The sequence below is a fragment of the Eublepharis macularius genome, chromosome 14 (assembly GCF_028583425.1).
Source record: "Eublepharis macularius isolate TG4126 chromosome 14, MPM_Emac_v1.0, whole genome shotgun sequence".
NCBI classification, from domain to species: Eukaryota; Metazoa; Chordata; class Lepidosauria; order Squamata; family Eublepharidae; genus Eublepharis; species Eublepharis macularius.
The window spans coordinates 65,467,082-65,488,033 of record NC_072803.1 but is presented as its reverse complement, the minus strand read 5'-3'; the positions used below and the strand labels follow the sequence as shown (position 1 = coordinate 65,488,033).

Sequence of the window (20,952 nt, the reverse complement as noted above, 5' to 3'; positions counted from 1 at the left end):
TCATCATCATGACCAGATGGACAAAGGGCATGTTCAAGGTGAGTTGAGAAAAAGGCTGAGGGGCGGGCTTGCCCAGAAGAGCATCTGAAAGGCCCCTGGATCTGCCCTTGGCCGAGAATCCGAGAGTGGAGGCAGCTGCAGCCAAGGAGGGAGGAACTGGAAATAAGATGGAGAGGCAAAGGGATGTGGGAAGAGACCGGGCGTGGGTCCAAGGAGAGCTGCCAGGCCTGTGTGTGGAAGCCCAAGCTGGAGGATGGAGGGCCTCAGCTGGCAAAAGAGGCCAAGCACCTCACACTTACGCCTGGAACAACTCTGCTGGAGGCCTCTTCCGCCCTGGCCTAGCCAAAGGGATGGGGACAAGATCCCCTTTCCTATACGGGGCCACAATCCTGAACACCTGAGTAGCTCTTCAAGTGCCTGCAGGCAACGGCAGTCAGGTTGGTTCTGTTCTCATTGTGCCTGGTCCGGAGGGGGGCTTTGAATTCTTTTTGCATCAGGACAGATTCCAGAGGGGCCAGCCCTGGGAGTCTGTTGCAGCCAAAGCAACGGAGTGCCTTGTAGCACCTGAAAGACTGTCATGTCTATGGCAGCAGAAGCTCTTGTGAGCCAGAACCGGGGGTGGGAGGGCAGAGACTGGCTGACGTACAAAAACTTTTCCCTCAACACGTTTGTTAGTCTTTCAGGTGCCACAAGGCGCTTTAGCTGGATTCAGTGAGCTGTACTAAACCAGGACAGGTTTGTTGGTGTGCTCATGTGGATGGCTTGCTCCTTCCCCAATTTCTTCTTTCACTGAGAATCCTGGTGAAAAGCCAACTCTGTTGTGCATGTGCATTCGTATCTATCAAGTAACCAGACTTCGTTTCTCCCTGGGATGCTCTGTGCAAGAAGGACGGAACCAGATGTCCGTGTGTCAGCAACAAGCAGGATTTGTGCTAATAGTGACATTTGAATGCATCTTGAGTTGTTTAAACTTCCATAGTGATTTGGAGATCCTTGGGATTGAACCTGGGACCTTCTGTGTGCCAAGCGGCTACTCCATTGCTGAGGCACGGCCCTTCCCTGAACTTGTGCAGTTTCCAGCAGTTTCCCCTTTGATTCCAATTTCTCCCCTCTTAAAATGGCAGCAATGTAATGACTGCTGTTCCAAGGCACAAGAGTCTTTTGAAGTGCATTGTGACCCCAGCTAGTTCGACGTTCTGAGCCACGAGAGGCAAATATTGGATGTGAAAGAAGCTTGCAAATAATCTGATTATGTATGAAATTCCTGTTCGCTGGAGCATCAAAACTCCCCAGTGATGATGTGGCAGAAGAGAGCTCACCCACTCTTTCCCAACAGCACATGGGTGCAACCCACAACCACCACCTCTCCCTCCCCCAGCAATTCTGTGGCTGAAATTGGCGTGTCACTGAGGAGCGGCTGTGGCTTCTTGAGTGCAGATGGAGCAGAGCAACCAGGTGGGACTGCTGCTAACAGACTGCAATTGTCTTTCAGGAGCTTCTCAGCCATTCATCTGATCGGCCAGAAAAGCAGCAACTCAAGGAAGCCCTGGAAGCAATGCAGGTAAGGAGTGGCTTGATACAGCACCCGAGTGGACCAGTCCTGAGAGGCCTGGTTGGCAACTGATTTTTCACCAGGGCCATATTTTGACTTGAGCAAGGGCTAAGTGGTCATCTGCACTGTTTCTGGCCATGGCACTCCACTCTGGGAGCCGAGCCAAGGGATCTTTAAGCTCTTGGATTGCAGCAGAGGCTCTGGCAAGGATCCCCTCATTTGCTTGTTCTGTGGCACATGCATAAGGGTGAGCAGGTCAGGTGAGTGCCGTGCCATGCCGTGCCAAGGTCTCTGTTGCTGGTCAATCTATGGAGGAAGGAGTCCGAGCCCTTTGCCTCAGCTCAGGGTTGCTTTTTTCATGTTAGGAGTCTGAACCCTGTGCTGGATGCTGCATCTTGCTCCCCTGCAGAATCACAGGAGACATAGAATCACAGAATCACAGAGCTGGAAGGGGCCTTACAGACCATTTAGTCCAACCCCCTGCCCACTGCAGGATGAGCCTAAAGCATCCCTGACAAATATTCATCCAGCCTCTTCCTGAAAACTGCCAGTGAGGGGAACTCACCACCTCCCTAGGCAGCTGATTCCACTTTTGAACTACTCTGACCGTGAAAAAGTTCTTCCTAATATCCAGCATGTAATTTAAGCCCGTTGCTTCGCGTCCTATCCTCTGCTGCCAACTGGAACAGCTCCTTACCCTCCTCCAAATGACAGCCTTTCAAATGTTTAAAGAGAGCAATCATGTCCCCCCTCAAGGTCCTCTTCTCCAAACTAAACATTCCCAAGGCCCTCAGCCTTTCCTCGTAGGGCTCAGTCTCCAGACCCCTGATCATCCTCGTCACTCTCCTCTGCACCCTCTCGATTTTGGCCACATCCTTTTTGAAGTGAGGCCTCCAGAACTGCACACAATACTCCAGGTGCGGCCTGACCCGGGCACGTCAGCCTGGCTGGCTGAGGGCTCCTTTAGCTGGCCCATTCAGTGTGCTTTTTTGCCCGGGGCCCTGAGGCCGGCTCCTGTACTTCTGCACTGTGAGCCTGCAGGGCTGTTGAGCAGCTTGCCGCTTGCAGAAGCAGGATGAAAAGGGCTGGCCTTTGTGGTCAGGCAGCAGCCCGGCGCTTCCCTTCTCAGAACTGCCATCCCTCGCTCTTTAGCATGCTGAAGAGTGGATTATTTATTTATCTGGGCATTTTATTCGTTTGTGTGCTGCAGTCTCCCAGCCAGCAACTGGGTCTTAAGGCAACCTACTAACAAACAAAAATTCACCAGAAACATCACACGACCAAACATGTCAAAACAGGAAAACCAAACAAAAAAGCGAGGGGGCACTGAGGCGTCAGAATTGGGGCCCTGGGCTGGCACACCTCACTTTGCAAAGCCATTGGCTGGCCTCAGAGTGTAAGGAGAGGAGAGTGGACTGCGGTTTTTCCTTGGCTGCCCCAACCTCCTCCTCCTCTTCTGTCCAGGAGCAAAGTGCCCCCCATTTCTCCCTAGCTTGCATTTGGCCCTTTGAAGGGTGGCACAGGACATGCATCTGCCCAGTAGGGCCTCCCTGAATTGGGAGTGATTTGATCGGTTGGTCACTCCCAGCATAGAGTCCTGCAGAAATGTGTGCCCTCAGTAGAAGGCAGGCAGTCCTGAACAGGAAGTCATGGGGCGGGGGCTAGGGGGGTGTTGAGCCTGTTCTTGGTGCTTTTTTCCCTCGCAGTGCTCAGTTGGGGAATGGATGCATATAAAAGATTCAAAAGTCTACGCTGTAATCCTTGTATTATCTTCAGCCCTCTTGCGCATGTTAGGAGCATTATAGTGCCATGGCGTGCCCTTTCACGCAAAAAGGCACTACCTTTTATTAGGGCCAACCCAGTGACGCATAACAGGTATGCAAGCTTTCATTCCCCAGAAGTCCTTATCAGGCAAGGCGTTATAGAATAAAAAGGAGCAAGTATTTCTGGTCGTCATGATCTTGATCTTCTCATGCCAGGATATGGTGGAACTTGCACACAGCCATGCGTGTTTGCCATGGCTGCCGTCAGTCCTTGGCAGGTAGGATCCCCAAGTCCTCCACAGCAAACACACAGGTGTATTGGTTGAAGTAACTTCATTAGAGATCCATCAAGGTGCTCAGACAGCTGAATTGGCAGAAGTTACATAAATGAGGTTGGTGATGTTAGTTATAGGCAAAGTTCCTGCCATCAGGATAGGGACCGTTAAAGTTTTAGGCACGAAAGAGCCGGGGGGGGGGGGTGAAGAGGAAAAGCTAGGTTTAGGCTAGACAGAGCAAAGATTGAAATCGTCTCAGTTCCCAAGAAGGATACATTTCACGCCAGCCGCAGCCGGTCTTCAAGGACACCTGCTGGAGGCACCGGGAAAGAAAAAGTAAATACTTGTGAGATAACCTATTGTCTTAACTTCAATAAGAAACTTCTCATGCCCTCAGAGGGCCAGCACACAACGCAGAATACATTCATGGCAGATATGCAGACAGGCATCTATGACAGCTGCCCTGGTGTTCTTTGCAGCAAACACACAGGGCCTGCGTGGCCAACGTGACCCCTGAATGCACAAGACGTTGGCCCATGAGGGCTCCTATGCTTATGAGCCATACATATCCTTCATTCGTGCTGCTTGTGTCTGTTGCAGAAATACGACGCTCTGCCGTGCCTGTGGTTGCTCTGTAAAGTAGCCAGCAAAGTTCAGCAAGGAAAGCAGGCAGGGGGAGCCTTTGGGGCTGAGAGAAAGAATTGTTCTGGATCATCAGCACTGTGGCGAATGCCCCCGTCCTTCTGTTAGGGAGGTGACGTGAGCGTTCCACTGTTGTCTGTCACACTGCAAGGGATTCTGGGCCGGCACCTTATGGATCATGCTGCCACTTGTAGTGCCCAGGGAACCAGATTGGCTCTGCTGTGCTCACCTTGATTAAGATAGGCGGTGTGTGTGTGTGTGTGTGTGTGTGCGTGTGTGCGTGTGGTGGTGATGCTGCTCTTTCTTTCGCAAGAGTCCATCTTTCAGGGTTAGTGTTTTCAAGAGTTTGGCAAGGAGAAAAGATACGGAACTATGTTTTAATTTTAATAGTACACCTGAGCTTATATTTCCATACATCTACCCATTGTAAAATCTTTTCTAGCCTCTGTAATTGTTTTGTAATAGTCTGTTACCACCATTCAGAGAAGCAGGAGGAGGAGGAGGAGGAGGAGGAGGAAGGCATCAGAGGAAAACCTAGATATTTGTATCAGAAAATATTCTATAAACACTTATTATAATTTTTCATATAAATTGAATTTTCATGAGAGGGGGAATCTTAGGAATCTTAGGAATCCAGTCCTGAGAATCAGGAGGTGGTTTGTATTTTAACTGTCTTGGCAGCTATGCAGAAATGCTTGGAAAAGCTCAGGCAGCAACTTTTGCTAGAGAAAACGAGGGTTGTGGAGGAGCAATGGGGAGTAGGGAAGCCAAGAGGGGAAGGGCTGCTGCTCGACCCTTCGGTCACCCACCATTCTTCTCCTCCTCCCCACCGCCTTTAAGCCATGGCATTTTGGGTACGTTCTTTACTCATTTGCTTGTCTCTTGTAGTGAGACCCCTGATCTTCAGTTCTCAGTGCCAAGAAAATCCCAGCTCATCCACATTTGTTAATCTGATAGGACCCTCACCTAGGGAGATGTCCTGAAGCAGGTAGTGAAAGTGAACATGTAGAATCCAGACCCTTTAATTGGACACCTTCCAAGCCTTGCTTGTCGGTCCAGTGCCCTTTCCTTATTGCAGTATCAGCAGCATTCATCTGCTCCCACCCTTGCCACATATCACCATTTATTTTGCTTTGTTTCTCAGGACTTGGCCATGTACATAAATGAAGTCAAGCGAGACAAAGAGACGCTGAAGAAAATAAGTGAATTTCAGAGTTCTATAGAGAACTTGGTGAGTTGGGAAACTGCTTTGGGGCTTTCTGTCATCCCTTGACAATAGCACCTGATTCTGTCCTGGCGGCAATGCAGGGGCTGTTGGGGGAAAGGAGCTCTGGGAAAAATCCCACTCCTGGATCTGTTTGTCTCAGTATTGGGACCCTTTGTGGTCATGATTCTGATATCTCCTAAAATGTACAGGAAGCAGAATAGGGACAGGCTTTTCAAGAACTTGCCCCATGCCCTCTCTTGCAGTTTGCCTGGTATGAGGCTTGGGTGCGAGAGTGCCCAAGAAGTAGGGAGCAGCAGAAGCACAGAGAATGATATTGTCAAGGCCAAAAGAGAAACCCCAGAGCAGGGCTGGCTCACCCCAGCTGAGACCGGCCTGCTGCCCGGTGCCCAGCTGGCACCTTCCTCGCCTGCACACAGACCTCTGTTTTGCAAGCAGATACTATTGTGGATGCTGTTTACAACAGGAACAATTGGGCTCAGCCAAAGTCTGAAGCCAGGTTTAGAGTCAGCTGTTCCTGCATAAACGGTGAACTGGGAGAGAGAGAGAGAGAGAGAGAGAGAGAGAGAGAGAGAGTGTTCGTGTTCATTCAACCAGGTACTTTTCCCCCACAGGGGACGAAGGGCTCGAAACCCCTGGCAGTCAGCCTCAGTGCAGCTTCTTACAGGAGAGCTCCACTCAACTGCTTTACTGTGGCATACTCCTCTTTTTTGTTTGAATTTTTCATGATCAGGGAATTATCTCATGGGGTCGTCTTTTTTTATGACCAGAGCACAGCCGCCTTCTATCCTGGGAGGAAGGGCTGCTAATAGGTCGTGTGAATCAAGCCACAGAGATGTGTGGACGACCCAAGTTAGCAGACAAGGATCAAAACACAATTGGCAAAAAGTCAGGCACCCCTTGAGAAGCCTGACCTGCCCTGACTCCGCAGAAGACATTCATCAGTGCGCTTCTTTTGATAAGACGTTCCCTAAAAGACGGACAGGGGGGATGGCCTGACCCCAAATTAAGCCTTCTTCAAATAACACGCCAGTTTTCTTGCCCTCTGCTTGACTTCCCTCTTTTTGGCAGCCTGTTCATATTTTTGAAGACTTTCTTTTAAAAAGGGAACGTTTCCATTCACATTGGATTATGTTAACACTTTCTTACCTTAACCTGCAGCCAGTGAAACTGGAAGAATATGGAAGGCCAAAGATTGACGGCGAGCTGAAGGTTCGGTCAATAGTGAACCACACGAAGCAGGACAGGTGAGGGGGCGAATGGGATCCCGTGGCCGGGGGCGGGAAAGGAGTGACTGTCTTTGCCTCTTATCCAAATTATTAATGCTTCTTATACCACTAATGGAATCAAAGTGATTCTTCCCCCATCCCTTTCCCTCCTTTAAAACAAACTCTGTGCTGTTTTGTTTGTTTAAAAACCTTTACCCCATCTGTCTCTTTTCTGGGAACTCAAGATAGCTTACAGAAATTACGAGCGCGCATATAATAAACCATCAAAATTTCTGTCCTTAGTATTCTATCACAAGATATCCCACAGTAATGGAAAAATCAAATCAGCAAAGCTCAAGAAAACAACAAAAAACAGCTGGCTAGCCAGTTTATGTTACTGAGGGGCCCTGAAAAGACTGTTTTAAGGTTTAAGAGAACTTCAAGCACGACAGCCCAGGTATAAAAGGTTAAAGCCAGTGCCTCCCATTCAACCTGGAAACAAATAAGTGGCCAATGTAAAGCCTTCAGGACTGGCACGTTACAGGCATTGTAGTTTGCCTCAGCTGCAAGACAAGTGGCTTAATTTCAGACCGATTGCAGCTTCCAGGTTGGCTCCATGGGCTGGCCTGCAAAAAGTGCATTTTAATACTCCTCACAGGCCGTTCCTGCAGTATTTTCACGGGAATGGCACCTACGAAGTCAGCAGAAAATAGCTTTAAACCTTTAAACAGCCTGTTCCTTTCCAACAAACCTTTGGTATGTGCATGTTATGTGCTGTCAAATTCCTTCTGACTTCTGGTAACCTTACAGATTAATGAATCATAGAATCATAGAGTTGGAAGTGACCTTACAGACCATCTAGTCCAACCCCCAGCCCAATGCAGGAACAGCCTAAAGCACCCCCAAGAAGTATTTGTCCAGCCACTCCGTGAAGATTGCCAATGAGGGGGGACCCACCACATCTTCAGACAGCCAATTCCACTACTGAATTACTCTTAAAGTAAAGAAGTTTTTCCTAACTTCCAGCTGGTACCTTCTCTCCTATAGTTTAAACCCATTGTTTCAAGTCCTTTCCTGTATTGTCAACAGGAACAGCTCCCTTCTCTCCTCTAAGTGGCAGTCTTTTAAATACTTAAAGAGAGCAATCATGTCTCCCCTCAGCCTCCTCTTCTCCAGACTGAACATTCCCAGGCCGCCCAGTCTTTCCTCACAGAGTTTGGTCTCCAGGCCCCTGAGCATCCTGTTGCTCCCCTCTGCACTCTTTCCAATTTGGCCACATCATGTCAGTTCCTGGCAGGTAGATCCCTCAGCCCCTCTCCAGTGAACACACATTGATTCCAGTAGAAAAGCTTTATTAGGATCTTTACAGTTCAGGTCTGAACTCCATCACGGAGCTTGGTAGAAGTGACAAGGCAAAGCAGATAGGTATTGTTATACTTGATTTTCCCGCTCCCAAATAACTGTCAGGATTTGGGGCGCAGAACTCTACACGAGTCCTGTGAGAACCCTTTTTAGTTATGGTTAAACAATGAGTACACAATAATAGGTTCCCAGCGTCTGAGCAAAGTAGCAGGCGTCTGGAGTCTCCAAGGTCATCTCTGGCTGGGAGACGCATAGTCCTGTGAGATAACATGAGACGCCCCCTCTAGTTAGAAGGCCTGGAGAAATAACAGTTATAATATGGAAAGAACATGGCAGAGGAGAGAATACATCATATTAGCATCAAACATTCAATATACTGTGGCATCAGTGACATAACAACCACACAATCATGGCAGGGCTATATGCAGACATGACACATTCTGTTTGAAGTGAGGCCTCCAGAACTGCACACAGTACTCCAGATGGGGCCTGACCAATGCAGTATATAGTGGGACAATGACATCCTGTGATTTGGATGTTACACCTTTGTTGATACATCCCAAGATTGCATTCATCTTTTTTTTCTGCTGCATCACACTGAGTGCTCATATTTAGCTTCCCATCCACCCACATTCCAAGATTTTGTTCACACGCACTGCTGCCCAGAAGTGTATCCCTCATCCAGTATACATGCTTTCCATTTTTGTTACCAATGTGCAGAACCTGGCATTTATCCATGTTAAATCATATTCAAATCTACACACTTTTTCCAGTGTGTGCTCTCAGTGAATTCTATCTCTGTCTTCAAGGGTGTGACCTTCAAAACATCTTGTCATTGACATCCTTGCTCTGGTCTTGCGACCCGAAGGCTATGGCTTTCTTTATTGAGTCAATCCATCTCATGTTAGGTCTTCCTCTTTTCCTACTGCCTTCAACATTTCCTAGCATTGTTGTCTTTTCCAGTGATGTGACCAAAGTATGATAACCTCAGTTTATCATTTTATGCTTCTAGAGAGAATTCGGGCTTGATTTCACCAAGAACCCACTTGTTTGTCTTTTTGGGCTGTGCATAGTATCCATAAAACTGTTCTCCAGCATCACATTTCAAATGAATCCACTTCCTCCTGTCAGCTTTCTTCATTGTTCAGCTTTTACATCCACACATAGGCTCATTCCACAAGGGACACTTTAAGCCGGTGATGCTGAGCATTTATGCTGATTGGTGCTGAAATGGCTCGGGGTCCCATCATTCTGCACTGCGTGACCTCGAGACAATTTGGTGTCTGCTGATGAGTTGAGCTATATCTGTTTGGAGCCACATTTTGTGGGGTCTGGAGCTGATCTCATTTTTAAAATTTTTTTGCTAGTATTGTAACATTGCAACGTTGGAGCCCATCCCCACCCCCCGTCCCTGTATTTGGTGACTGGGCTGTCCTGTGCCCACTGGAGAGGCAATTGGTGGAGTTCTGGGGGGAAACATGAACTTTTTGTACATGTTCCACTTTTTTTAAAGCCAAGCCAGTAAAGGGTTAAAATGTGGTTGCTTCATCCTTCCTGGCAACTTCCTTGCCTCTTTGTTTTGCAGACCACAGGGAGGGAGGGAAAAGCAGCCATGTAACCCTCATTCCTGACTTAGAAAAAAAAATGAGAATGTGCATATACCTCCAAGGGAGGAAGGGAAAAGAAGACATTCAGTCCTTTCCTGTCTTTTAAAGCCAGAAGGGAATAAGCAACAACATTAGGACTTATTCCTGGCTTTGAAAAAAAATAAATAAGAGAGCATGTGCATACCTTGGAGGAAGGAATTGAACAGAGAAACAGCCTTATGACCCATACCTTGCTTTACTGATAAAAATGGTGGAAAAGGAGTTCAGAGAGCTGAGGAGTGTGGGAGTGGTTACCTGTGGACAGACCAATCAGCTTCCAGGGAGAAGGAGAGGGGGGCACGAGAAGCAGAATGGGACTTTTTGATTCTGCACGGACATAACACGCGGCAGCAGCGACTGGGCAGTGGCTTCAAAAAAAATCGCACAGGGGAAAAACTGTTTCTGCTTCCCATGACTGCCTTGCACGTGTGGAACTCTGGAGAACATGGGAAGCAGAATAGATTCTGAAACGCTGTAAAGTGACCATGCGGAAAACACCGTAGTAATGGAGAATACCATAGTTTGGATTATCCTGGACCCCAGCAACACTTTCTTATCCTTATGGATCTTTTCTGTTTCCTTTATGGCTGTCCTTTCAAGTCTCAACCTCCTTGTGATTCCTCGGTTGCAGTCTCCCTTTTGGTTGATGATTGAGCCAAGGAATAGAAAAGCTTGAACGATTTCAATTTCTTCATTGTCAACCTTAAAATTATGTAATTCCTTAATAGTCATTGCGGTTGTCTTTTTGATGTTCAGCTATAATCCTGCTTTGGCACTTTCTCCTTTAACCTTCATTAGTAGTTGCTTCAAGTCTTTACTACACTCTCTCTCTTTCTCTCTCTCACACACACAATTTTGGTCTTTGTCAATTTTTGTCAATATCAAAATACTTTATATGTTATCAAAACAGTTATGCATTAATTTGAAAGACACACACACTCAGACCATTGAGGGCAAAGAGTGAACTTTTTTGTTACGTTTTCCTCACTGCGGAGGTCTTTGTGCCTAGGTGCAGTGAGATGTGGGGGTGCTGAGGATCCCGTCTGGACTTGACTGGGGGGGAGAGAGGATTCTTCCCAGTATCTTGACCCAAAGCTTCCAGGCATCAGATGTACCTTTCCAGACAACAGGGATTGGAACAGACTTCTGTCACTTTCTAGTGAGAGGGATCTGAGCTCACTCAGTTTCTGCTTTGTAAAAAATTCCAGTCCTTCTCTGTACTAAACATTTATCTAACTGTCATATCAGTTTAACCATCTGGACTCCCCCTGGAGTATCCTGGTGATGGCAGTTGGGCGAAGAACAGGTCCCTGCCACAGAACTAGGATTCTCAGGGAGGAAGGGACGACCCGTCTAAAAGTTCTTTGCAGGCCTGTCCCTTCAAGTCTGGACTTTGGATGGTTTTGTGTGTTTGCTTTTTTGGGCAGGTATTTGTTTTTGTTTGATAAAGTGGTGATTGTCTGCAAGAGGAAAGGTTACAGCTATGAGCAGAAGGACATAATTGAGTTGCTCTCATACAAGATGACTGATGACCCCACAAACAACAAGGACATAAAGAAGGTAAGCGGATGAGGAGCATCTTGCAGTCGCGTGGGAGCTGTTTCCTGGCAGCAGAGGGAGCAGCTTCCTTGTGGAGGGTCTGTGGCTCAGTGGAAGAGCACCTGCTTGGCATGCAGAAGGTGCCAGGCTCAGTCCCCGGCATCTCCAGGTAAAAGGACCAGGCAGTAGGTGATGTGAAAAACATCCGCTGGCCGTCTGAGTCGACAGTACTGACCTTGAAGGACCCTTGGTCTGATTACACGACTACAAGGCAGCCTCCTACGTTCATGTGAGAGGCACACATTGGAGCTGGTTTGGGTCAGCCAAGTGGCCTGGGCAGATCAGAGGAGCCAGCCAAGGGGAATTTCACAAAGCAGCCCAGGTAAGTGAGGAAGGAAGCAAGGCTGACGAAACTGGGCCAGGGACTGGCAGGTGCGAAGTCAGAGGCAGTGTGGGGGAATAACAGGCACGAGCAGACTTTTGGGGCCTACTCCGCACAGGTTTGGCAGAGAGCAGCATGAATTCTGGATGGTGGTATCTATAATGGATTCTGCATTCCATCCTGGGCAGGCAAAGAGTGGAATGACTCTGCCCCAATATAGTTATTTCATTTATCAAGTGACAATATTTCAAGGCATGCCCGTAACCTTTGGTAAATTGGCGATCCGTGGGCTTCAGACTTTACTATAAATGACATGCATACATACATACATATTTGCATGGGGGTCCACCTTACTGGCTGCACCTCCACCCGAGGTGTGTGCCAGTGTGGGAGAGAGGGCCCAGCCTCGTTTATTCCTGGATGTGCCAGCTTTCCGGGTGCCATGTAATCCACAGCCTATAACCTAAAATAGTACAATTCCAAAGCAGGTCTGCTATTTATGTGAATCATTAGCTAACTCAGTTTCCAGACTTTCCCCACCTCCTGCTTCTCTGGGTTCTGACAAGTGAATGGGTTAGCAAGTGGCTCTGAGGGCATCGTGGGAAATGGTTCTCCTTATTTTACTCACCTTCTGGGAGGGTGGTGGGGCAAGGTCTTTTCACTCCTGGGATCCACGTCAGAGCTGCAGGCACTGGCTAGCTGCATGTTAATGAACTCTGTCTTCCTCTCTCATGCTGCCCAGTCTCACGGGAAAATGGTAAGCATCATCCCCACATCCGTGCAGACGGTCTTTTCCTTTAGAGAACACAGTGCATTAATAATAGGTGGCCCTTACTAAGCCCTGTAGAATGCTCAAAGCACTCCGTGTGCCTTGTTTGGGTAATCCTGTATTTGACCTATAGAGTACCCCCCCTCCCACACACACACACCTGTCAGGGCTTGCCGCGGCTGCCGCTGGGCGTGGCACTGGGCAGTCTGCTCCTGACGTCACAGGGGGGCCAGGGACTCTGCAGGACCCTGCTCTGTGGAAGGAGGGGCGGTATACCTCACCCAGACTCCCTCTCAGTCCACTCGCTGGCCTGCTCAACCTGGCCTGCTTACCCTCTGCGTCCTCCTTCATCTCCTCCAAGCCTCCACCCTTGCATTCTACTGCTCTCACTCCACATCATCACTCCTCACTCACACCCACCACCCCAGAGCTCTTCCCAGCCACCCTTTATAGGGTTTCCTCTCTCTGCCCCGCCCTCCTTCTAGGCTTGTTCCTTCTCCTGACCGGGCCCAGCTGTGCGTCCCTCCAGGTGTTTCCCTCCAACCACTAATCCCTCCTGGGCTCCTTTGCTTTGCTGGTAGGGTGGGGTTGAGTGCAAGCCATCCCCAGCTGAGGGCTCCTTGGCCTTGCTCACGAGGAGCTGCCCCAGCCAGCCTCTGTGCTATTGAGCTTGCCTGGCCTTGCTCACGAGGAGCTGCCCCAGCCAGCCTCCGTGCTATTGGGCTTGCCTGGCCTTGCTCATGAGGTGCTGCCTTAGCCAGCTTCTGCGCTGCCAGCTCAGCAATGCTGGGCGGGGCTACCCATCTCCTCCCCCAGAATGCCTGTGGCAGCCCCCCCTGGAGAGGCTTGGCTTCTAGCAACTCCTGAGCCAGGCTGCTGTCTTCTAGCCATGGTGTGGCTCTAGGCTGTAGAGGCTGCTTCCTCTCCCTGCCAGGTTTCTTCCCCCTGGAAGGTGGGACTGGCTGGTCTCTCCTTGCCCCCTCCACCCCTCTGAGGTTCTGGCCTTTTACCCCTTCCCCCTGGAGTAGGTAGGTTCTGGCCCTGGTTGCCGGCTTGGGGGGTGGGGTTGCTGCCACCCTTTTGTCCCCTGCTGTTCCCTCTTGTCAAGTCTGGGGGCTGGGGCTCAGACCTCGGACACACACCCCCTCTTAGCCTGGACAACACCCATGATTCGACCAGAACAGCAAAAAAATCCCCTCCTCTGCATGGTTTTTGGCAGGGACAAACAGAATGAGCCGCAATTGGGGGGGGGGTGCCGTAGTTTTATGTGGTTTTATTGGTTTCATTGCTGTAAATGTGTTTATATTTACTGTTTTATCCTTGTTGTGACTCACCCTGAGCCCGCTTGAGGGGAGGGCAGGCTAAAAGTCAAATAAATAAATAAATAAATAGGCTAGGGGGACATTTCCCCCCATATCTCCAATAAGACCCAGAGAGAGCAGCTTGCCTGAAGATCCTCTAAGTTGTGAGTTCATGGTGGAATCATAATTAAGGCTGCATTCCCTTGCACATGCGTTGGTCAGTAAGCTCTACTGTACAAAGTGGGACCTGCTTCTGAGAAAGCATGCTTAGGATTGCAATGAATGTCACCAGGCTAGAATCACTTCATGATCCTTCCTTCCAAACGGCAACATGCAGCCAGGTTGCAGTCCATTTCCCACTGCCACAACCCCTGATATGACTCCTGCAAGCATTGCTTTCCATCCAAGGAGGCATTTGCCAGTGGAAAGCCAGAGAGCTTAACACATGCTAAGATTCCCTGCTTGGGTAAATGGGAGCTTGAATGAGCTTCAGTCAGTGGCTCTGAGACCTCGCGGGCTTTCTCTGTCCGCATAAACCTGGCTTCTGAACCTCTTTGTCACCTGCTTGATTGCTCATTTGGCATCAGCACCCTCCCCTCACTTGGTGGCGTGTCACAGTCTCTCATTTCCCTTTGCAGTGGTCATACGGGTTCTACCTAACTCACCTTCAAGGCAAGCAGGGCTTCCAGTTTTTCTGCAAGACGGAAGACATGAAGAGGAAGTGGATGGAGCAATTTCAAATGGCTATGTGAGCATCTCAGGACTTTTATTTATGTATTTATTTAGTTATTTATCTAACTCATTTTTATCCCACCTTTCTTCCCACACAAGGTGGCTTACTTAATTCTCCTTTTATCCCTGCAAGCCCCCTATGAGGTAGGTTAGGGTGTGAGCATGCGACTGGCCCAAAGTCACTCCGCAAGCTTCCATGGCAGAGTAGAGTTGAAACCTGGCTTTCTCAAATCCTAGCCTGACACTCTGACCACTATGCGACACTGTCTGACTTTGTTGCTTTCCAGCAGCTGAAATCAAGTTTCCAGTCCTGAAGCTCCAGCACTCTTTTCCTTTCTCCTTTTGTAGTCCAGCCTCCTACAAAAAGGACCATAATACACATAAAGCGACCTTTTTCAGTGGTCATGCCTTAATGCAAAGGCCTTCAACATGGGACGTGGAACCTCTAACCCTTTAAATTATTCTGCTCTTTCTCCAAGGAGCCAATGTAGTATAGTGGTTTAGAGTGCCTTATTAGACCAGGTAAACCTGAGTTCAAATCCTCACTCAACCATGAAACTCACTTGGTGACTTTAGAATGGTCAGTGGTCACTGTCTCCCAAGCTTACCTACCTCACAGGATTGTTGTGAGGATAAAGGGGAAGAGGGGAGAGCCATGTAAATCACTTTGGAAGAAAGCTGGGATTAAAACATGATAGATCCATATTGTAAGGATCTGCCAGTTGAATCTCAATAACTTCAGTGCAAGAGTCCAAGACTGCATCAGTTAAAGATTTATTGATGATCCCCAGTTCAGCATCTCAAAATGTTCTTTATTAGGAATAAAGTCTGGTTCTCAATACCCAACATATATAGACATTTAAGCACAGCCCCGTTCCCTCTTCTGTCTACAGCGAATAGGAAGGAATCTAGCTACAGTAGATAACTACAGGAATGCGAACTAAGAAAATGTTTTTATAAAGTCAAGGTTATGTATCTATGGCAATGGCTCTTTTCTTGCTAAAAGTTTGACATAGTCAGATAACATAGTCCTTGCCATGTCAGCGAACAGGATCCTTTACACACAAGATTTTACACAGCATGTCAATGAATATCAAGTCCAAGCATAGTATTTTTATTTATTTTATCACATTTCTAGGCCGCCCTCCCCGTTAGACGGGCTCAGGACGGTTTAACAACAGTTTAAAACAGTAAAAACATTATAAAAACATTAAAACATTATATCAAAACAATTAAAATTGGTGGGTATAAAATATTAAAATACAGCATTTTCCTGCATGGGTGGTGGAAGGTCTTCAGTGGTGTAGCCGGAGAGAGGACAGCCTAGCCCCCACCAAATGCCTATGGAGAACAAAATGGCTATTCCCTTACAAAGCAGCAGATAGAAGAGGAAAAAATCCACAGGGAATACAATACAAATTTACACAAATTTACAAAATTACAAAACTGTATTAAGAGTGCAAAAGCTACAAAATTCCACCATTGTATTCATATACATAACAGCCTCTTGATGCAATTTTCAGGCACACACATCAAACAATACAATAATCTTTTATGTGCGTGAGATTTTCAAGGCTATGTTTTGGGCATGAAAGATTGATACATATTGGAAATTTCCTTTTCTGCTGTAAAGTGTTCCACACGCTCCTGAAGAAGGATTCCGATATCTGCTACAGATAGCCGGCCCCAGATTGAGCGTGGGTTGGAGCTTTGCATCGTGGCTGGGCTTCACCGTTCAATTGCTGAGGGAAGTCCTGAAAAGAATTGTTATAACTGTACCAAGAAGACTGTTGGGAATTGTGTGTGTCCACTGCAACTTGCCCTGTATGATTATGTAAAAGATTATTGTATCGTTTGATGTGTGTGCCTGAAAATTGCATCAAGAGGCTGTTATGTATATGAATACAATGGTGGAATTTTGTAGCTTTTGCACTCTTAATACAGTTTTGTAATTTTGTAAATTTGTGTAAATTTGTATTGTATTCCCTGTGGATTTTTTCCTCTTCTATCTCCCACCAAATGCCTGGCAGAACATCTCCGTCTTGCAGGCCCGGCGGAAAGATAACAAATCCTGCCGGGCCCTAGTTTCCTAAGACAGAGAGTTCCACCAGGTTGGAGCCAGGACCGAAAAGGCCCTGGCTCTGGTAGAGGCCAGGCGGACTTCCCTGGGGCCAGGGACCATCAGCAAGTGCTTAGTGGCTGATTGAAGCGACCTCCGTGGAACATATGGGGAGAGGCGGTCCCGAAGGTATGCTGGGCCCAGTCTGCATAGGGCTTTATAGGTCAACACCAAAACCTTGAACCGGACCTGGTACTCAACCGGTAACCAGTGCAGCTGACGGAGGATAGGTGTTGTATGAGCCATGATTGGTGCTCAGGCAACCACTCATGCAGCTGCATTCTGAACCAGCTGCAGTTTCCGGATCAAGCCCAAGGGAAGCCCTGCGTAGAGCGAGTTGCAGTAGTCTGATCTGGAGGTGATCGTTGCCTGGATCACTGTCATAAGGTCATGGGTCGATAAGCAGGGGACAAGTTGTCAAGCCTGTCTTAGATAGAAAAATGAGGATCGAACAACTGCTGTGACCTGTGCCTCCATAGACAAGGAAGCATCCAGGACCACCCCCAGGTGTTAAGTCCCTAAAGTACGGCGGGGGCTGCTAGACCATAAGAACATAAGAGAAGCCATGTTGGATCAGGCCAATGGCCCATCCAGTCCAACACTCTGTGTCACACAGTGGCCAAAAACCAGGTGTCCTCAGGAGGTCTGCCAGTTGGGAAGGGACACTAGAAGCCCTCCCACTGATTGCCCCCCCCCCAAACACCAAGAATACAGAACATCACTGCCCTAGACAGAGAGTTCCATCTATACCTTGTGGCTAATAGCCACTGATGGACCTCTGCTCCATATGTTTATCCAATCCCCTCTTGAAGCTGCCACCACCTCCTGAGGCAGGGAATTCCATGTGTTAATCACTCTTTGGGTGAAGAAGTACTTCCTTTTAGCTGTTCTAACCCGAATGCTAAGCAATTTCATTGAGTGCCCACGAGTTCTTGTCTTGTGAGAAAGGCAGAAAAATACTTCTTTCTCTACCTTCTCTATCCTATGCATAATCTTGTAAACCTCTATCATGTCACCCCTCAGTTATCGTTTCTCCAAGCTAAAGAGCCCCAAGCGCTTTAACCTTTCTTCACAGGGAAAGTGTTCCATCCCTTTAATCATTCTAGTTGCCCTTTTCTGCACTTTTTCCAGTGCTATAATATGTTTTTTGAGGTGTGGTGGGCAGAATTGTACACAGTATTCCAAATCAGGCCGTACCATTGATTTATACAGGGGCATTATGATACTAGCTGATTTGTTTTCAATTCCTTTTCTAATAATCCCTAGCATAGTGTTGGCCTTTTTTATTGCTGTCACACACCGTCTCAACATTTTCAGTGAGTTATCTACCACGACTCCCAAGTTCTCTCTCTTGGTCAGTCTCCGCCAGTTTGGACCCCATCATTGTGTATTTATATTTGGGATTTTTGGCTCCAATGTACATTACTTTGCACTTGGCCACGTTGACCCTCATTTGCCACGTTGACGCCCACTCGCCTAGCCTCGACAAATCCCTTTGGAGTGCCTCACAATCCTCCCTGGTTCTCTCCACCCTGAACAATTTAGTGTCATCTGCAAACTTAGCCACTTCACAGCTTACTCCCAACTCCAAATCATTAATGAACAAGTTAAAAAGCACCGGACCCAACACTTAGCCCTGCGGTACCCCACTGCTTACCACTCTCCACTGTGAATATTGCCCATTTATACTCACTCTCTGTTTCCTATTCATTAGCCAGTTTTTGATCCACAAGAGGACTTGTCCTTTTACTCCATGACTGTTGAGCTGACTTAAAAGCCTTTGATGAGGAACTTTATCAAAAGCTTTCTGGAAGTCCAGGCAGACAACATATATTGGTTCCCCCTTGTCCACATTTGTTCACTCCCTCAAAGAACTCTTACAGGTTCATGAGACAAGATCTTACCTTACAGAACCCATGCTGAGTCTTCCTCAATAGCTTTTGTTCATCAATGTGCTTACTAATTCTTTCTTTAATAACGGTTTCTACCAACTTACCCGGTATTGACGTTAGACTGACTGACCTGTAATTTCCCGGATCTCCTCTGGAACCCTTTTTAAAGATGGGGTGACATTAGCTACCTTCCAGTCCTCAGGAACGGAGGCAGATGTTAATGAAAGGTTACATATCTTTATCAGGAGATCCACAAGTTCACATCGGAGTTCTTTCAGAACTCTTGGATGTATGCCATCTGGGCTTGGTGATTTATTAGTTTTTAAATTGTCTACCAGTCATAGGACCTCCTCTCTCGACTCAGGTCTTTCAGTACTCCTTCCGAAATCAGCGGTTCTGGAGTGGGCAAGCACCTCTCATCTTCTACAGTGAAGACAGAGGCAAAAAATGCATTTAGTTTCTCGGCCATTTCCCTATCGTCCTTCAGTAATCCTTTTACCCCTTGATCAACCAGGGGCCCCACTGCCTCCCTGGCTGGTTTCCTGCTTCTAATATATTGGAAGAAATGTTTATTGTTGGTCTTTATGTTTTTTGCAATGTGTTCCCCACAGTCCCTTTTTGCCTGCCTGATCACAGACTTGCATTTTCTTTGCCACAGCCTGTGTTCTCTTTTATATACCTCACTCCGACTAGCTTTCCACCTTTTAAAGGAAACCTTCTTACTTTTTCTAGCTTCCTTTACTTTGTTAACCATGCAGGCCTTTTTTAATACCTATTTGTGCCTTTCCTAACCTGCGGTATATATTTTATCTGAGCTTCTAGGATTGTAGTTTTAAATAGTCTCCAAGCTTCCCCAAGGGTTTTGGTCCTTTTGACCTTTCCTTTCAGTTTCTTCTTCACATGCCCCTTCATCTCAGAGAAGTTACCCCTATATTAAAATTAAAAGTGGTTGTGTTGGTCTTTTTGGGCAATGCCCTATTTATGCAAATGCTGAACTCAGTAACATTATGGTCACTGTTCCCAAGCGGCGCAACCACTTTTACATCTCTCACCAGATCTTGGGCATTACTTAGGACCGAGTCCAGGGTCGCCTCTCCCCTGGAAGGTTCTGCAACCATCTGCTCCACAGCACAGTCAGTGAGAGTGTCTAGAAACTCAGTCTCTTTCTCCCGAGTTGAACACAGGTTGACCTGATCAATGTGTGGGTAATTGAAATCACCTATTACTACACAGTTATTCCGTCTAGCCGCTATCCTTATTTCTTTCATCATGTTATAATCATCCTCTATCTTTTGATCCAGTGGGTGATAACAAACTCCTAGAGTTAAGTTTCCTTTTGGGCTCACTATTTTAATCCATAGCATTTCCAGAAGCGAATCTAATTCTCTTACCTTCTCACTCTTACTGGACTGTATAACCTCTCTGACTGTCAAGTCTCTGTATATCCATGCCACGTTTGTTTGTTTGTTCTGTCACTGATGCCACAGTATATTGGATGTCTAATGTCTAACCTGCTGTGTTCTCTCAGTAGCCATGTTCTTTTCATATTATAACTGTTATTCCTCCAGCCAGGATGGGCCTCCTGTTATCTTACAGAACTATGCATCTCTAAGCTAGAAATAACCTTGGAGGCTCCAGGCGCCTGCCTTTGTTACTTTGCCCAAATGCTGGGAATTCAATATTGTGTACTCACTGCTTAGCCATAACTATAATGGGTTCTCACAGAACCAGTGCACCCCTGTGAGCCAAAACGTAACCATTGCTGAAACGGGGGAAAACTCAAGTATAATATTGACCTGTTGTTTTGAATTGTTACTTCTACCAAGCTCTGTGATGGAGATCAGACCTGAACTGTAAACTCCTGAATAAAACCTTTTCTATTGGAACCAATGTGTGTTCACTGGGGAGGGACTGAGGGATCTACCTGCCAGGAACTGGCTCTGACATACAGAGCCACCCCACCTCCTACCCTTCCCTCCCTCCTTACGATTTAATTTATATCCAGGAATTGCCGTATCCCACTGATTTTCCTCGTGCCACCAAGTTTCTGTAATACCCACAATGTCTATGTTTCCCCCCAACACTAAGCATTCCAACTCCCCGATTTTACCTCGGACGCTTCTAGCATTCGTGTATAAACATCTATCATTTCCCAGGCACGTTCGGTCTGCAACTTTCCTCCTGCTGCCTCGAGACCTTGCCAGGCAGCCCATATCTTTTGTCACGGTCTCAGTGGACAACTGTAATCCATTTCCCTGTAGAAAAGTAACAGCTAACCCTTCAGCTCTTTGAGATGAACCATCCCAAACCAGACATTTTGTCTCCTGTTGGCTTTCCCCCAGGATTCAGTTTAAAAACTGCTCTGCCACCTTTTTGATTTTAAGCACCAGCAGCCTGGTTCCTTCTCGGGACAAGTGGAGACCGTCTCTTTTGTGCAGCTCCCGCTTGTTCCAAAAAGCATCCCAGTGCCTCACAAACTTGAACCCTTCCTCCCCACACCATCGTCTCATCCATGCATTGAGACTCCCAATCTGAGCCTCTCTCT

General features: G+C 47.4%; 1 protein-coding gene across 1 annotated transcript in view; it reads left to right on the top strand.

Annotated features, from left to right (window-relative positions):
* VAV2 (vav guanine nucleotide exchange factor 2) overlaps positions 1-20,952 on the top strand; it is a 305,666-nt gene that overhangs the window by 264,278 nt on the left and 20,436 nt on the right. Inside the window, exons 11-15 of the mRNA XM_054997449.1 lie at positions 1,493-1,561; positions 5,377-5,463; positions 6,619-6,704; positions 11,101-11,233; positions 14,303-14,412. Coding sequence (XP_054853424.1) covers positions 1,493-1,561; positions 5,377-5,463; positions 6,619-6,704; positions 11,101-11,233; positions 14,303-14,412 — 485 coding nt within the window. The remainder of the gene's footprint in view (positions 1-1,492; positions 1,562-5,376; positions 5,464-6,618; positions 6,705-11,100; positions 11,234-14,302; positions 14,413-20,952) is intronic.